General features: G+C 41.9%; 1 protein-coding gene across 1 annotated transcript; it reads right to left on the reverse strand.

The window, feature by feature from the left end:
* Positions 1 to 16,199: 16,199 nt before the first annotated feature.
* On the reverse strand, positions 16,200 to 17,848 carry LOC145976282 (uncharacterized). Its single transcript, XM_083107352.1, has one exon. The coding sequence runs from the start codon at positions 17,846 to 17,848 to the stop codon at positions 16,751 to 16,753; it is 1,098 nt and encodes a 365-aa protein (XP_082963478.1). The 3' UTR covers positions 16,200 to 16,750.
* Between the last annotated feature and the right edge of the window lie 1,336 nt (positions 17,849 to 19,184).

Below are 19,184 nucleotides of genomic sequence, written 5' to 3' on the forward strand. Positions count from 1 at the left end.
CAAAATCCGATCGGTAACCTCCACGTGGTGCACATTGGGTAATGCTAATGCGGACGGTAAACATTATTCGTCTGAAAAATGTATCGTGTCAATAGATTATTTCAAAGTAATGTGACTTGGTCAAAAAAAATCGTAGAACAATTTTAAAAAAAGCACTTTGCAGGGGAAATAACGCAGTTTGTAGTTCTGGAGCGAAAAGTTTCGAAAAAAAATTTTCCACGGAACTGCAGAGTGTCAAAAAACAGCGCTTCAGGAACAAAACAATGGTTTTTTCACACAGCTGCCGAACAGCGAATGAAGAAAATTGCAAAAAATAATCTACAAGACGTTAAGGTATACACTTTTTTCTACAAAATGCTTTTTTAAACTATTCCGTAACGGCATTTTTCAGCGAGCTATGATAATTCTCCTGAAAAACACGTTTCTTTTTCAAAGTCCGATAACGCGGTGAAAAAAAAATCATACGGCAATTTTTAAAAAAGCAAACTGTAGAGAATATGTTGTAGTTTATTACTATTTGAATAACGTTTTAGAAAAAAATTTTCTTATCGAGCTGGAAAGCGTCAAACTTGTATAATTTTTTGATAAAATTTTTTGCCTCGTACTTTGAAGTACAGAATTTAAAAAAATTGATCTTCTGAAAAATCGCCTAAAGCATCTTAAAGGCGAAGGTTTAAGCTTCAAAATGCTTTTTTAGTTTTTTTTCTGTGATTATTTTTCGCCGAGTTACAGTCAGTTGAAAATGACCATTTTTTCGGCCTCTGAAAAGCGTTCCCTATTTTTTGAACGCGAGTGTATATGTATAAAAGTATAAAACTTCTTTCTTGTATTATCAATTTATTATGCTCGATATTACAGGCACAGTCTCTTACATATAAAATATTTAATTTTTGAAGATTATGTACTTCACGCGAAAACAATATTGCTCCCATGCATATCCGCATCTGACAATGTCTATTATCTCTTACAGCTATATAAGCTAACGTTTTGTAAAGTCATGGGCGTCCGCATGGAGGGGGCAAGAGAGGGAATTTGTCCCCCTTGAAATCAGTAAAAGCACATTTTTTCATACAAATAATAAATAAAAATAAAATAATAAATATCACAAAAATTAAAAATGAAAAAATCCTACGGACGCCCATGTGTACAGCAAATCGCCGCGTAATACGATATAATAAGTCTGTTCGTTTTGACTGAACTGTTCAGAGCTGCTGAGGTTATCTTTTTTGTTCGACATTAGAAGGAAAAAGACAAACTCTGAACTAGTGCAACCAGTTCAATCAAAACGAACAGACCTAATGTAACTCATAATAATTGCAATAGACCATTGCATTATGTCACCCAAATAATTAGGATGCCTTATATGACCCCACCAGACAACATCTTTCCATGCGACGTCAGGATGGTCTCTAAATCTGTAAATTTCAAAAACAGATATTGTGATTTATTTTGGGCTAAAAAAAGGAAAAAATAATTATTTGTTCTTACACTTACAAGGTACTGTCGGGATTTTTTCTGAATTCATTTAAAAAAAATTTGTTTACCTTTTTTTAATAGCGAGGAAGATAAGGCATGTATACTGGTGCGGGGACGTATCCACTTGCGGGCGATGCGGGAAAGTATCCACTTGCGGATGGTGCGGGGACATATCCACTTGCGGGCGATGCGGGGACGTATCCACTTGCGGGCGGTGCAGGGACGTATCCACTTGCAGGCGGTGCGGAGACGTATCCACTTGCGGGCAGTGCAGGGACGTATCCACTTGCAAGCGGTGCGGAGACGTATTCACTTGCGGGCGGTGCAGGGACGTATCCACTTGCAAGCGGTGCGGAGACGTATCCACTTGCGGGCGGTGCGGGGACGTATCCACTTGCGGATGGTACGGATATGTATCCACTTGCGGGCGGTGCGGGGACGGAAACAGATGGGACATAAAAATGTTTCTTGTTTTTACGCCGTTCCCATTCACAAGATTTGGCGTATGTCGTAGAAACGTGCTACAATCGTTACTTTCTATTGTAGCACGTTTTTATGACATGCCAAAAATTGTGCGTTACTTACGTCTACGACATACGTAAATTGTTGTGTCGCATGCATGCGTGCTCATAACCTAAAAAAGATACGAGAACGAGAAAAGCAAAAGAGATTATATATTATATCATTATAATTTATACAACGTAATCTATACGACTTACATATCTCTCAACTTGTTATTTCTAAATAATTTATATAAAATAAAATACTTACGTCTTCCCATCGTTGTACTGCGTTCGGTGGTTCGACGCACAGTTCGACGTGGCACGACGACAACTGACGATCCCAGTAACGAGACGCTGGAAACAGGCAACAGTGTTGCCACTTTCGAGACGCTGGCAACAGACAACAGCGTTGCCAGTTTCGAGACGCTGGCAACAGGCAATTGCGTGGAATAACGCAGCTATCAAAAATTGTATATAGCTCGACGCTTCAGTATAGAGGAGGACAGATATATTTTGTTTTCTGTCTTCTTCATACCGGCAGTGAAGACGAGAGGCACAGCTGTTCACTTCTTTTACAGCCTTTTGATATGTATGTATATATATATATATATATATATATATATATATATAAAATATATATAATATAAAATATATAAAATATATATATATAAAATAAAATTGGCAAATTGAATACTGAATTTATTTATGATTTTAAAAAAGATACTCTATATATATATATATATATATATATATATATATATTTATGATTTTAAAAAATGTATTATATATATATACAGGGTGAGCCATTTTAATTAACGCACGCAATTATTTCGGAAACAAAGCATTTTAGAGAAAAATGTTTCAGACAAAAGTTTTATGGTTTCGAGGGGGCCATAAGATGGTATCATTGGTTTGACACTGAAGAGTCATTTGAAGGTCACGTGAAGGTCACTTCAATTTTTTTAAATGGAACACCCTATATATTTTTGCACACTCTTGTAGCTTATCTCGAGAGCTTTTCAAAACACTATAATTAAGTACCTTTTCTTTAAGTACTTTTTGAGTTATGAGGCTTGAAATAATTTCTTAATTTTACATAAACCGTAAAATATCTTGTAAAATATTCATTTTTCGATTATCTTACCTTAATACTTTTACGTACAAAATAATGAGAGGAATCAATTGGTGTAAAGAAAACACATAGTTGTTTTTAAGAAAAAATATGGAATTGTTAATTGCAAATTACATATTTTTTCTTCAATCATGACACGGGAGTTTCTTATTTTGGCTTAAATAAACTTCGTAATTTTGTCAAGGTCCATAAAGACATAATGCCATAAGATTCGTGTAACAATGTAGTGTATAAAGTCTCGTGCAATGATTGCGATGCGTCATATGTCGGCCAAACTAGCAGACAGTTAAAAAAACGAATTTCTGAACACCGAAATCACATTCGACGAAATACGTCACAACCTTCGGTTATAACTAAGACTGGACTCACAGACTGGAATTCGGTCATGATTTTAATTGGGAAGAATCTGAGATTTTGGACAGGGAGTCCTCATTGGGCAAAAGGCTTGTCTCTGAAATGCTGTTTATCAAGCGCCAAAAAAATAGCTTGAACTTGCAGAGTGATACAGAGGGCTTGCATCATACATTTGCGACGATAATCGATTATAATTTATCGGAAATATGAGGCGTTCGTTCACGCGTCGGTATGTTTGTTATCGTTGAGTCAACTGCGCATGTCCTTGGTTGAATCCATGTTTACGTCCTGACAACCGAGGACATATTTATACAGTTCGTCATCGAATCTCGAATCGACATGAGGCGCACAGCGGCATATTATATTATTAATTGTAAAAAGCGCGGAATCTGGTGAGCCATGCTTCTAACTATTAATTTAAGCAAAAAAGCTTATTCACGTGTAATATCTTTCGGTATTTATTTTATTATTTTTACTCGATTTGTTAGATCTGCTGTGACGTCGCATAGCATAACTATAATATATTTAATTGACTGTTGGAAGCAGAGCGCTTACTAGACCTCCGCGGGATGCAATTTAGCGTCACCTACGCGTCGAAAACAAATTCGTTTAATGTAACGCGTCACTATCTGTAATATATATTGTTAACATCGCGCTGAAGAAGGATCAAAAGATGATCCGAAACGTTCGTTTTTTGTTATTATAATGTGTTTTTTAATAAATTAATATTAAAAAAAGAAAGAAGTGTTGTTGCTTCTCTGCGCTCCAACTACCGCGCGTTGGCTCTTATGCCATTTTCTTTTTAATTTTTTGATTACTTGAGCCAAATCTCTAATTATTAAATATATATATAAGTAGATATATAAGGCCGGTTCTAACTCAGATCCGTTCAGGGGGGAGTGAGGCGCGAGGGGATCTCAGCGGCGCGGGGGAATGACGTCACGCGGGACGGAGGGGATTTCGTTGGCGTGGGGGCTGCGGGGCGGGGCGGGGGACGCTTGTGTTGGATGTTTTTTATCGCAAGTGTAAACAATATTACGTAAGCCGATTGATAAACGGTGGTATTTGAAGAGGATTGGGTCTTCGGGCCGAGACTAACGCGTCGGGCCATGTTTTTCGCAAACAAAATAGCTCTCGCGGTACCCTCCCCCTCCCCCAATATAATAGGTGCGAGAAGGACGACGCAAAGGTAAGTAAGTGATAGCGCAAGATAACGCGTGCGAGAGAGAACGATAATATCGCGTGCGAAAGAGAAAGAATGATAGCGAGACTTATAATTAGCGCGAGAGAGAGCGCAAAGGATGGGAGAAGAATAACGCAAGGAAAGGTACGCGTGTAAATAATTACAATTTTCTTTTTGAATTATAAGTTTATTAAAATGTGCATGTACATTTGTTGTGTGTGTGTTTAATATTTAAAAAATTTTAAAAATATAAAAGTATATAAAAATATCCAATATAATATGGAGGTCGCAGGGATAGAGGAGACCGCTCCTGAAATAGAAAAAGGACTTATTTTATCTTAATAATTAATAATAAAAGAAAATTGTAAAAAGAAATATGTACCTTAGCCCCCTGGAGCTACTAAGTGCTGCCAGCCCCCTGGAGCTATTAAGTGCGGCCAGCCCAGTTCCTCTAACCATGCTCTTTCCTCCTCCTTCCGTATTCTTCTTCTTTCTTCGTATTGCGCATTTACTATATCATGTATTTCATCATATAGATCTTCCATTCCGAAGAGTCGCCGTAGATTAAAGATGTCGTAATATTTCCAACTGATCTCGTCTTCTTGGCGACCCTCCGGAGTGTCGCCCCATTCCTCCGCGAGATCATGTCGCGCGTTCCACCGCTCTGCCCGCACCATGCGTCGATGCTCGATATTCATAAAACCAGGAATATCGACATCATCGGGGAACTATAAAATAATATATTAAAAATACACATACACATACGCACAATTTTTTTTCACAAAAACACTACCTACCTTCCAGACGAATGCCACTTTTAATATTACAAAAAATAAGAGGTCTATGAAACTCCTCTTCCAAAACGAATAATTAATAATACAATCCATTTTATGCAGCGTAAGGAATAATCGCACACGGAAAAAGAAATACCACGGTTAAACTCGCTCTCCTCTCGGACAATACACGACTCAGATCGAAATCGAATGTTACTCTCCTCTCGGACAATACACGACTCAGATCGAAATCGAATGTTACTCTCCGCTGTAGGAATTACAAAGGTCTCAAAACTGGAAGGGTTACACTAGTGCGGCGCTTGCACAAAGATACAATGGTTGTAAAAAGTATTCGTACACTAGGAATTTTCACAAAAAATGGTTTATTTCTGTGTAACAATAAATAATTATTTGTTTATATTAAAAATTCTTCTTTTCTTAATAACATTTTAAAAAAGAATAAAAACATAAATTATAACATTTTATATTTCAAAACAATTAAATAACAAAATCTTGGAAAAATTTTTAGTGTACAAATATTTTTTACACCCACTATATATATTGACCATTAGTGATCCCTTCATGGTCTTTCTCTACGCTCGGTATAAACAATATGAACAGTGGTATTTGAAGAGGATGGGATCTTGGGACTCAGAATCATCTCCTTTTTTTTCCTAGGACGAATTGCAACGTATCAGCGCCGATATTCGGCTGCTTCCCCCCCCCCCCGTTCATATAAGCAAAGGTGATACGCGTCTTTCTGAAATGTAAATAAATGATTATTATGATACACCATACTTATTTATTAAACACAAAGATAAGAAAGAATCAGACAAAGTTTTCCAAAAAGGGATTACAAAAAAATATTATGTATCGAACATGAAGATAAGAAAGGTTTATACGAAATACATAAGGAGGATTGAAGCGCATCGAGTCATTGTGATTTGAACGCATCGACACGTCGGTTGTAGTAGAGTATAGCGGTGTTCTGTTAGAAAGATTTTTGCACGATTAACGTATAAAAATGGACGTAGATGAAGATCAAGCATTATCTGCTGATTGCATTAGTGACTGTAGTGAAAACTCCACGGAATTCAGAGAGAAAATAGTGTCTGTTGCAGAAATTAATGCTCTAAACGCACGTAGTACAAAATTTTGTATCATATACAATTATTATTCCACGGGTGATGCTTTAGCTGTATGTGCTACGTGCATGATTGCATTACAAGGCGTGGATAGCCAAATGATGTATGCTGTTCGAAAGCATAAAATTGAAACACTGGATGCAATGGATGGACGATTTTGCTCAAATTGTCCGTTGTATCTAACATTTCCGTGTAATATGTGTCCAATTTGCACGCTGTGAAATAAAAACATTGAATAAGACTGTATAAAGTGTGCGAGCAACGTGAAAAAAAAATTAATTTCAGCATGTTCTGTTATAATTATGATTATAATTATAATTATACTGTGCACGCTGAGTATTTTGATTCTGAATATTTTGATGATTATAAACTTGATGTCGTCGATGCTCTGGAGGATAAAAAAAAATCACGTGTAAGTGCTCTGTAGAAAACTGTGACGTAGTGTGAAAAAGACAGGAAAAAATGGAAAACATCGAGCAGACTGAATGCGATCTGGTAGAGCAATCTCGCCAAATTGCCACCTTGGGCGAGTATTTTGCATGGCTGCAGCGTTGCGAGGAATTTATTAAAGAGCTCGAAGAACACAGTCGTGTCAAGCGTCCGCGACTCTCGATCGGAAGTAGACAATCTCTGGTAGTTAAAATCGCGCGACTCGAAGGTGCAAAAACTCGATTGCAGAGACGGTTTATACCCAGTGATGGTGATTACAGCGGCGACAATAACGCGGAAAGACTCGTTTGGCGAGAGATCGATACCGCGTTCGATAACCGTATTCTGACCGATGCTGTGATTAACGCAAACTATATCGAACCTCAATTTCTCGAGGATGCCAAAGACATCGTGATCGAGCAAGTGTAAGACGTTATAAGAAGACGCAATTGTGTAAAAGTGAATACTGTGTTTAATGGTGAATTTGTGTCGGATGATAAGCGTGCAAATAAAAGTATCAATACGAGAAACTGTGAACTCTTTCGCACATCCGATTTACACGAGTGGCTCGAGCGCAGCGTTATCGAGCCCACTCTAGCATCGCTGGAAGAATTTCAGGAACGCGATAGCGGGTGGGCATTGTCACGAATACAGAATTTGACTGTAAATATAAATAAGTATAATCCTATGCGCGCGGGATGTCACATTAAATTGCCGCGGGAGATTATGATGAAAAGAGCGGTAATAAACATAAAATCAAAAGACAATGCGTGTTTCGCGTGGGCAGTGGTCGCCGCCTTATACCCCGCCGAAAGGAACGCGGAACGGGAATCCTCGTATCCGCATTACGCGACAGTGCTGAATCTCTGGGACATTGAGTTTCCAGTGACTGTAAATCAAATTAAGAAATTTGAACTTGTCAACGATATTTCGATCAACGTCTACAGCATCGAAAGCGAGAACATTGTTCCACTACGACTGACAGAGCAGAAGCGGGATAAGCACGTTAACTTGTTGTACGTGGAAGACGGCAACAACGTTGGACATTTCGTTTGGATAATGAATCTATCCCGGCTCGTGAGCTCGCAACTGAGCAAAAAAGATCACAAGAAATATATCTGTGACCGGTAGGTATAATTTATATAATTATAATTTATATAATTATAATTGTTTAAATCTTTAAAAAAATTTTCTTTTACAGATGTTTACATTACTTTAATTCAGATGACAAGTTGCAGTCACATATTGTCGATTGTGAAAAGACGAACGACTGCGCTATCCGATTACCGAGCGATAAGGACAAGTGGCTCGAGTTCAACAACTTTAATCGGAAGGAGCGGCTTCCATTCATCGTATACGCCGACTTGGAATGCGTTTTAACCAAAATGGAGGAAGAAGAGAACGCGTACCAGCACCATCGGGTATTTAGTATAGCGTATTATGTACATTGTTCGTACGACGAATCGTTATCCGCGTACTATTCTCATCGCAGTGTCGATTGCGTTTCATGGTTCGTCGAAGGCCTTAAAAATTTAACGATTCATGTAAAAAATATTTTAACCACTAATGTCCCTATAGTAAATTTAACGTCCGAAGAATGGGAAAAATTTTATCACGCTACTCAATGTCATATATGCGAAAAACCGTTCGCGCAAGACGATACACGCGTACGCGATCATTATTACCAATGTAACGTACGGTTTTTCCCGTATCTCGCGTAATTTATTAAGTCTATTTTATTTACGGATAGCCGTCGGTTCCAGGTAGCAGCGGAATAACGAGTCGTGTATATGTGTAAAAAAATAAGTGTATTTATTAAGCTCTGTGTGTGTGTGTGTGTGTGTGTGTGTGTGGATGTAATACAATGTGTGCGAGTGTATGCGCGTGTGTATAATACAATGTGTGTGTGTGTGTGTGTATGTATAATGCTATGCGTGTGGGTGTGTATAATACAATGTGCGTGTGTGTGTATAAGGCTATACGTGTGTGTGTGTGTAATGCAAGGCGGGCGCGTGTGTGCGCGATGCACTTGTCGGATTCCCGGTACGGCGCGCTATCGTGTTCTCGCGGCTCGTCGGGCGCGTTTTTGTCGCGTTTCTTTGGCGCGGTTCTTATCGCTCAGCTGTTCGGTTTTAAGTTGTTCGGCTTTAAATCCGGTTCGATATTCGGATTTGCCTTTAATTTTCCCCTGATGGATTTCGGGTTTTCGGAAGGCGTCGCGATGCTAGCAAGCATCGGAGGCGGCTCTCGTTCCACCCCGGGATAGGCGCGACGCCTGATTTTCGGATCTCGGTTCGGAGGCGATCCCGCAAGCACCGATATCAATCGGTAGAGGCAGCGTTCTCACTACCTTCTGGCTCTTGGATTTCGCTAGGATTTTCTCGTTCGCTTTGCTGGCCTTCAGACTAGCTCGGCTCGTTGAGAAGGATCGGAAGGATCTGTCTGTATGTGCCGTCGAGAGCCCGTTTTATACTTGGCTTACCCGCGCCGGCGTATTCGGTAATTATCCCCACCGAGCGGCGGTAAAAATCGGAGCGGTTCGGATCCGCCCGGGGGAGTTCGAAGTGCCGAACGCGGGTTCTCAGCCGCCGGTAACGGCTCCCGACGGCAGTGTCTCAATAGTTGAGAGTCCCTACCCGGTCATTTTCTACGTTATTAAAAATGGGCGCACAGCGCCTCTGCCATTGCCCGACCGATGTTCGTCGGGCGACAGCTTCCGGCCGGTATTCGCCGGGAAACGATGCATTCGGGGGTGCATCGTTACAATTATCATCTGACCGGGCGGTACAGAGGTCCCGCGCATTGTAATTTAAATTATAAAGAATCTTTTTGTATTCCCATAGTTTTTCACAATTTATCCGGTTACGATGCACATTTTATTATCGAGGATATAGCTACGGCGTTTGAAGGGAAAGTCGAATTACTTCCAATAACGAAAGAAAAATATATATCGTTTACCAAAAATGTTGACCTTAAGGAAGACAATTGGAAAAATCAAGTAAAATTACGTTTTATCGATTCATTCAAATTTCTTGCATCGAGTCTTAACAAATTAGCATCATTTTTAGATAAAGATAAGCTCAAAATTTTAAAGTCAAAATTTCAAAATTTATCAGCTGAAAATTTCAATTTATTAACACGGAAAGGTGTCTTTCCGTATGAATACATCGACTCTGTGGACAGGTTGCATGATACGTGTTTACCATCGCGCGAATCATTTTACAGTTCCTTGACCGGCGAAACTATATCCGAGAGCGATTACGCGCACGCCGAAAACATCTGGACGCGATTCTCCATTCGAACGCTAGGCGAATATAGCGATTTATATCTTAAAATCGATGTCTTGTTATCAGCCGATATTTTTGAAAATTTTCGCGATAAATGTATCGAAAGTTATGGACTCGACCCCGCGTATTACTATACTTTCCCCGGATACACGTGGGACGCCATGTTGAAACATACGAAAATTACGTTCGAGCTGCTTACAGATATCGACATGGTTATATTTATCGAACGTGGTATACGCGGCGGTCTAAGTTAATGTTCCAACAGATACGCTCGTAACAAGTACATGGAGTCGTACGATCCATCGAAACCATCGTCGTATTTGATGTTTTTCGATGTAAATAACTTGTACGGATGGGCAATGTGTCAGCCGTTGCCCTATACAGATTTTCGATGGGTCGACGACGTGTCCAATTTTGACGTATCATCGATCCCGCTAGATTCGTATACAGGCTATATCTTCGAAGTCGATCTCGAGTACCCGCAACATCTTCACGATGCGCACACTGACCTACCGTTTTGCCCGACACGCGACAAACCACCTGGCAAGCGAGAGCTCAAGCTGCTCGCAACGTTATACGATAAGAAGCGTTACGTGGTACACTACCGCAACCTGCAGCAGTGTACGCGTCACGGTCTTCGTATAACAAAAATACAGCGAATCTTACAGTTTTCACAATCTCCCTGGCTTCGAAATTATATAGAATTAAATACACATTTTAGAACATTGGCTAAAAACGATTTCGAAAAAGATTTATACAAACTGATGAACAATGCAGTATTTGGTAAAACAATGGAAAATGTGCGTAATCATGTTGATGTAAAATTATTAACAAAGTGGAACGGACGATACGGTGCAGAGGCAATGACCGCAAAACCAAATTTCCACAGCAGAAGCGTCTTTTCGGAAAACTGAATCGCTGTGGAATTGCCCAAACTCGAGGTAAAATTCAACAAACCAATTTACGTGAGTATGTGTTGTTACGTCTCAACGGGGTCGCGGCTCCTACGAGTACTCGGACCTTGCGCCGGACGGGTCGCTTATTTCAGGGGCAGAGGCCCTGGGGAGTGCCTGCGACTAGGCAACCCGAGCGACGGATTTTTCTGAGGGAAAAACGAATCAAGGGGGCCCCGAAGGCGTTAGGAGCGGAAGCGACGTTACCGACTGCTGGGGAGTTATCGGCAATAGGGATTATTGACGATCGATATTGTCGACTGTAGGAGTTATTGGCGGGGGTATCCGGCTATCGTGCGACCATTACGGAAAATCTCGCACAGTAAAGCTCGCGGGGACAGTGCCGTCTACAAAAACTTTGATCGGGTCTGGGAGAGAATAATAATTTATATTTCGCTGTCTGAGTTCTCGGGCAAAATTAATATATGCAGCGATGCAGTTGTCGCAATCAAAAGGAAAAAAGTTAGCGAGGTTACGCGAACATACGATGCAGTGAACTCCGTTGTAGGTAGCGCTGTCTATAGCTATATGGACGTTGAAATATGCGTAGGGTTCTTTATTAATATTACTCGAATTAGTGAAACAGTAGGTGCAATAAGGAGTAAGGTGGATTCTATGTGCGAATCCGGAAATGTATGTACAGCGGATGCTCGCGAGGCGGTGGAGTATCTCGACACGCAGTTGTTCGTGATTCATATGTGGGCGATTTATTAGTTTATAATAGTTTGTATTAGAGGGGTGGAATATGTCGGATAACTTATAATGGTCTAACAACTTTATTCGACTATATCAGGTTTCGATTATTCACTAGTTAACATTTATTTATTTAATAAAGGTGAACAAATGTATATGTACATCATATCTTTCGCAAAAATATTATTTGAGATTTTGAATGAGTATGAAAAATGGAACTTGTCCCGAGAGGTCGGGGTGTAATAAAATTTCAGCTAAAGGGTTGCCTGGTCCGAAGGGTAATAAAAGAGAAACCCTGTCTCACCTGTGAGTAATAAAAGTGAAACTCACGGGTCCCTTATGTTTTCAAAGTCGTGTTCTATCACGTTCTGGGAATTCGCTGTGTTGGACATGTATGAATTAATCTAATACTATCGGCTGGTCCGCGGTTCCTCAATGCTCGGGTGTACTGGCTCCGTACTCCGTGTGCAAGACTTCCGCGCGGATCTCGAGGTAGCGCTCCTTCCGTGGGTCTCCGGATACGTAGTTCAGAGGCGGCAGTGATGGGTTAATTCCTACGTTTACCAGGTTACGAGGCCACCGCGTATACTCAATTGATTTGATACGGATGTCTTTTCTTAATGGTTTGGTCTCTTTTAGTTCAAAATGCGGGTTGAAAAATGCTTCGTATTCTGTATCAAAGTGCACGCGCTCGGTCCCAAGGAACTCGCTGTCCGCTTCGGTCACGGGAGTATACTTAAACTTGTAATATAAGCTGCGCGCGTAAAACTGATGTCCGCCTCTCCTTTTAGGCATTTACAGGAAAAACTGAGTTAATAGGCTGGCTGGGTTCGACCGTGAGAGAGGAGAGAGGTGTTCGAGAACAACGTGCAACTCAATCGCACCGGAGCTTCGATTTAAGAGCAGGGGTGCCGGATGTGCAGAGTATTAGCACCAAACGACGGAAATGAGGGACAGTAATAAACGTGCCGAGTGGTAGGCACCGTATTATCACTGATCTCGGACGGTCGAAACCAGACGACGTATAAAATTTGCGTTAATTCGTTAAAGGAGATGCGTACTGAGGTTGGGTATATTCACTTTTGACACCGTATAAGATTCACAAATATATTCGAATGTATTTAAATTACTTACAGTGTTAAATTTACAATCTCGGATCGCTTGAGAGCTATCGGCGCGGACGCTGGCGTAAGGGATAGTAATTGTCGCTGTTCGCAATGGAATCGTGTTCGGATATAGAAATATAATGCTTGGAATAGAATCACGTTCGGATATAGAAATACAATGCTTGGAATAGAATGGCGTTCGGATATAGAAATACAATGCTTGAAATAGAATGGCGTTCGGATATAGAAATACAATGCTTGAAATAGAATGGCGTTCGGATATAGAAATACTTCTGGAAATAGAAGTCGCGTGTCCGAAGAGTACTTCTGGAGGAGAAGTGACTCGCTCGGGGCTTGGAATAGAAGTGTCTGATTTTGGGACTGCACTGAGGTCCCTGGATTTTGGAGTTGGAGAGTGGGGAGGTAGAGATGATGGGGGTGTGTCTTTAGGGGTGGGGAATGGCGGTTTGGCCATCTATTGGCGCATCTAGGAATTGGGTCTGGAATAGTAGAAATCTACCTTGTCTAATGTTAACCTTGTCTAGTGTCGGTATAGTGGAAAACTTATTTTGTTAGGCGTCGAAATGATAGGGACTTACTTTATCCAATGTTGTTTAGTGTCGATATAATAGAACTTGTTTTACTAAGGTCGGTATATGAGTAAAGTCAGTTTTAGATAGCTTGTGAAACTTAAGTAATTGTCTTTAAGGTGAAAAATTTGTGCGGGGGACGTAACAGTGTATACTCGACATATCCAAGACATGTTTATACGAGTTTCATCACGAGTACATGTCTCCCCTGTATCGCGATAAATGTAAGATCATGTATACCGACACGGATAATCTCATCTATCACATCGAGTGCGTCGATGTGTATGATAACATGAAGCGCGATATCGCTAGATTCGATACGAGCGATTATGCCGCGGACAATGCGTACGGTATGCCGCTTGTAAATAAAAAGGTACCGGGTCTATAATGAAGGATGAAAATAATGGTGCGATAATGACCGAATTTGTCGGGCTCAGAGCAAAGATGTACGCGTTACGAGTCGATGGGAAAAAGGATACGAAGAAAGTTAAAGGCGTCAAGAGCAACGTTGTCGCGAGAACGATAACGTTTGACGATTACACACGGTGTTTGAAAGAAGAAATTGAAATGACGCGCCAGCAGTCGTGTATACGATCTAAACTGCACCAAATATACACGATACGCGAGACGAAAATTGCTCTGAGTCCGTACGACGATAAGCGGTATATCGTACCCGAAACCACCGATACATTGCCATGGGGACATTATAGGATACCATTGTAATATGTAATGTAAAATGTAAAATGTGTGTGTGTGTGTGTGTGTATGTGTGTGTGTGTGATACAGTATATTATTAAAAGAAATATTAATAAAGATTTTTTGTATTTGTTTATATTTCATATATTTTTTTTATGTAATGCATATCTCATACATCTTATATTAAAAAAAATACATGTACAAATATTATATATGTTATACACATATATTTTTCCAGAAAATTAAAAATAAACACTGTATGAATTAAATCACATTGTCTTTATGTATCCAAGAATTGTGCGAATTGTCAAATCCCAACCATTTCACGTAAACCTCGTCACCCCTCCTGCGCAGTACTTTCTCCACGAAATACACGTCCGGATAATTCGCGCGATACAACTCGTGTTCGTAGAACGCTCCAGCGATAGATTTTTTGCGATAATCCTCAAGTAGACAGCTTACGGGATTAGTATGCTGCACTTTTACAATTTTAAACACCTCGGTTGTCCAATTTGGTGTGTAACCCTTCTCGAAAACTGTCTTGAACTTGCTAACGCGTACCGAGTCACCTACTTTGAACTTCGCCGGACCCGCGATATTTACACGATTGTACACAGTAGCCAAGAGTCTTTCAGCGATCGCGGGGGTAACGTCGACGGGTCGCATACTGATCGTTCGATGTTTGCGCGCGTTGTAATCCGATACGAGTCGCGGCAACGCGCTGATCCACTTATAAGTTCCGTTCAGCGTAAACATCTTCCATGTCGTTTTTCAGCGTGCGATTGAATCGCTCAACGATCGATGCCTTCAATACCGAATATGTAGAATAGTGATGTCGTGTTTCCGCATGAGCCGTTGCACGTCGGCGTTATAAAATTTCTTCCCCATATCAGTCTGTAAGTTTTTCGGACACCTTTTGCTATCTCGAATTATCTCGGCGATAGTGTCAGCTCGCTTCCGCCTTTACTCTTGAGTGGTACGGCCCACGCGTGCTTGCTCAACACATCGATGAGAGTGAGTATGTAGTGGTAACCTCTGTTGAAACGAGAGTACGGACGCATCTCGACGATGTCAGCTTGCCACAGATCATCGTATCCCCGCACTATGACATGTCTTCGGGGAAAATTTTTTCTCGCCGGCGCGTGCAATTCGTTCACCAACTGTCGTTTCTCTAAACTATGTTGTTTCTTCGCTTCCTCGGTTATTCCCGATCGCCGATCCATCGTTGTTTCGATTCATCGATCAAACGATGTGTGCCCCGAGTATCACCGTGCGTTTTATCATTCGTTGTCACTCTTTAGCCGTTAGTAGCCGTTTTTGAGCCGTTCACTACCGTTTGTCGTTTTTCAATAGCCGTTCGATAGCCGTTCGATAGCCGTTCCTGCCCCGTTCTATAGCCGTTCGTTACCGTTCCTGCCTCGTTCGATAGCCGTTCGTTGCAATTCGTTAGCCATTCGTTGCCGTTCGATAGCCGTTCGTTACCGTTTCTTAGCCGTTCGTAGCCGTTTCTGACCCGTTCGATAGCCGTTCGTTACTGTTCGATAGCCGTTCGTTACCGTTCGATAGCCGTTCGTTGCCGTTCGTTAGCCCGTTCCTGCCCCGTTCAATAGCCGTTCCTGCCCCGTTCGTTGCCGTTCGATAGCTGTTCGTTGCCGTTCAATAGCCGTTCCTGCCCCGTTCGTTGCCGTTCGATAGCTGTTCGTTGCTGTTCGATAGCTGTTCGATAGCTGTTCGCAGCCGTTTGTTGCCGTAATTGGCCCTGTTGGTAGTCGCTTCTAAGTAGTCCGTAGCCTCGTTCACAGTCGTTTCTGACCCGTTCGTAGCCTCGTTGGCAATCGTTTCTGACCCGTTCGTAGCCGTTTCAGAGTTGTATGCCGCCTCGTATGTAGCCGTTCCTGACGTGTTCGTAGCCTTGTTCGCAGTCGTTCCTGAGGTGTTCATAGCCTCGTTCGCAGCTGTTCTTGAATTGTTCGTAGCCTCGTTCGCAGCCGTTTCCTCTTCGATCACTGCCACTCATTGCAGTTCGATAGCCGTTCGTAGCTATTTCTGAATTAGTGTTAATCGCACGCTGAAGCTCGTTCATCGCAGCTGCAAAGCTTGCACGTCCTTCTCGAACGCAGTCAGCTTCTCGTCTGATTCTTTCTGCTGATTCTTCAACGTTTTAACATTGTTTCACGTACAGTTTGTTGACTGCATCGGTATCAGCCTCAGGTTGCGCTACACGGCGAATCTTGCGCGACCTCGCGTCATAGTACGTAGCGACGCGACACAGAGCGTTTTGACGCAAGTAACTTGTCACCGATTTACCCCAATGATCGCTTGTTCTAATTGCTTCATTTCTCCGTTCGAATAATCCAAATTTATTGATGGGCATTTTTTTTCTCGATGCGAGTGACGTCGATCGACTGATCAGTTTTGTCGAGACACCGTTTAATTTATAATAAGACCAACTTCGCGAAGTTTATCGACGATCGACAGGATCTCGTTGTCGTGAGCATTGTGGCCAGCTCGGCGCGAAGCGTCGAGCAATCGTAGACGATCCACTAGCTCGTTGGGATCGTCCCAGTGCACGTAATCGATCTTATTGTCGGTTAGCGTCATTGCGCGAGGCATGAATACTCCCGTACCGCATTTTTTCTTTTTCGATTCAATCGACATCAACGGTGCAATTATTTGTTTATTCTTGTATCCCCTGTTGCTCTTTAATTGACCTTGTGCATCATATTGGCGTTTATGCGCACTCGTCGCCATTAATATGCTCTTATATTTTTGCATATCGTCCTCAGTGTATATGACGTCGTCGGGAATTCTCTTGAAGATCAACTCGTATAATCCTGGTGTACCAATGTACCTCACTTTGTCTATGATTATAGAGTCATCTCTATCAATGTCGAATCGTTTGTTACCGAGCTGCATTTCATTATTGTTGAAATAGACACCGTACACGTAATCGATCTCGTTTTTTTCATCGCCACTATGGAGAGTGCTCATGTACTTTTGTCCCAGTGGTCCCAAGTGCTCTCGTAACATTTCTTGACCTTCCGACGTTAGTAACCTGTTTCGAACGGATGTTTCAAGCGGATTGTGCGTGGTTTCGAAAACATTTTCGATTGCGAGTGATTCGGGTATCGTGGATTGTATGGTTCTCGTTGTCGCGGACGGTGTAGAGGTTATCAGCGGTTCATCCGATGTACGCGGTGTCAATAAACGATTCGCCTTCAATCGTTGTCTCTTTTTCGGTGTCGTATCCTCCTCCTTCTCCTCTTCCTCCTTGTACCGCTTGATGGGTAACGTTTTAATTATAGCGTCAGCGTTACTTTCCGGCTCGTTTTTCACCGCGATTAAGCTAGAGTTGTCGACGATTTTTTGTAGTGGCTCGATAATAGGCCTAAAATGGGTCTTGACCGCGATATCGTCGTCGATCTTACCGGTCTTCAAAGCGCGATGTTTCTTGCGGATCGATTCGCTCGTTTTCTCAATCTCCCTCGTAATCTTTTCACGCTCGCGAATATTATCGCTTTCAACCATGTCGATAGAGTGTTGGCAGCGACTAATCGTTTTGCGGTATCGCGAACACGTTAAATCCTTTTCTATATCGCCCGTTCGTAAATGAGCTGTCCTTATCTATCACTAGGAATCCATACTTTTGTTGCCAACAAGTACGACATAATTCACTGAAATCCTCATACGACATGTCGGTATTCACGTGATCGTTGTACACATGTTTTAAGTTGGTACCGTCCTGTTTAAACAAGATCAACAGGTTCGCGTTGTCGCGTATAAGATGTTTTGGTATTCTCGCGTACGTCTGACAGAGATAGAAGCAGTCGACGTTCGAGTGACGACCCATTGAGAAGTACTCTCTTATCGTATTTTGCTTGTCGCATGCCACGTCATCGAAGACGAAAATCGAGTTTGGACGTGCCTTGCTCGGTGGAATGACGTCACTGTTATTGGAGAACGTAAAGTAGCCGATTTCATCGATCGATGTCAACAAATTCTCCAGATATCGATATTTCGGCTGTTGCAGCGACTTCAAGTACACGTACATGTTCTCGAAACGTACACCGTGCGGACTTTCCAGTAGACTTATCAGAACGTTGGTTTTACCACAATTCGAGGGACCGCAAACGATCGCGCGTATAGTAGTCGGTAGCATCGTACCGTGCCTGCGCATTTCCGCGTTGTCCCCCATTAATCGTAATCTGTCATCGCAATTTGTCACGCATATCGTCAAAGGTTGTCGTACGAATCTCATTTTTCGACACTGCTGATTGGATCGAATGCCTGCCTATTTATAGGTGCGCAAAATCACGAGTTGCTCAGTAGAGAAAAAATGTTCGTTCTGCTATCAAGTCCTTCCGACATTCGCGATTTGAGCGTCGAACAACTACAATTTGTGTCAAAAGCAGTTCTGTTGCGAATGTGCGATGATCACGTCCACTACGTGTGGGACAAACTTCCGGAACACATAAAGGCGGATCCGGAGGTTCAGACATATCGTCGCTGTTATGAACACTACAATCAGCCGTGGCAGGAAACGCATATCGACGGTCCGGCGCCGTTGATAAAGAATTGCAGTGAATGTCAACGAAAATAGGTAGAGGCCTATTAAATCACGCGATAAACACACTTACGATCGAATTCCATATTCCCGGCTATCAGTTTTGCGGGCCAGGCACACGGTTGGAGAAGCGATTAGTCAGAGGCGATCGAGGTATCAACCCATTGGACGCGGCGTGTCGTGAACACGATATAGCATACTCTCGGAGCAACGATCTCACCGAGAGACACGCGGCGGATAGGATACTCGCCAAGAAAGCGCGGAATCGCATCGTTGCAAGAGATTCGACTCTCGGTGAGA

This window comes from Camponotus vicinus, unplaced genomic scaffold (assembly GCF_025532165.1).
Source record: "Camponotus vicinus isolate PSW18456_S1 unplaced genomic scaffold, iyCamVici1.0 SCAF_8, whole genome shotgun sequence".
Taxonomy (NCBI): Eukaryota; Metazoa; Arthropoda; class Insecta; order Hymenoptera; family Formicidae; genus Camponotus; species Camponotus vicinus.

Coding starts and splice junctions, on each gene's coding strand:
- LOC145976282 (XM_083107352.1), bottom strand. CDS start 17,848: ATGGTTGAAAGCGATAATATTCGCGAGCGTGAAAAGATTACGAGGGAG.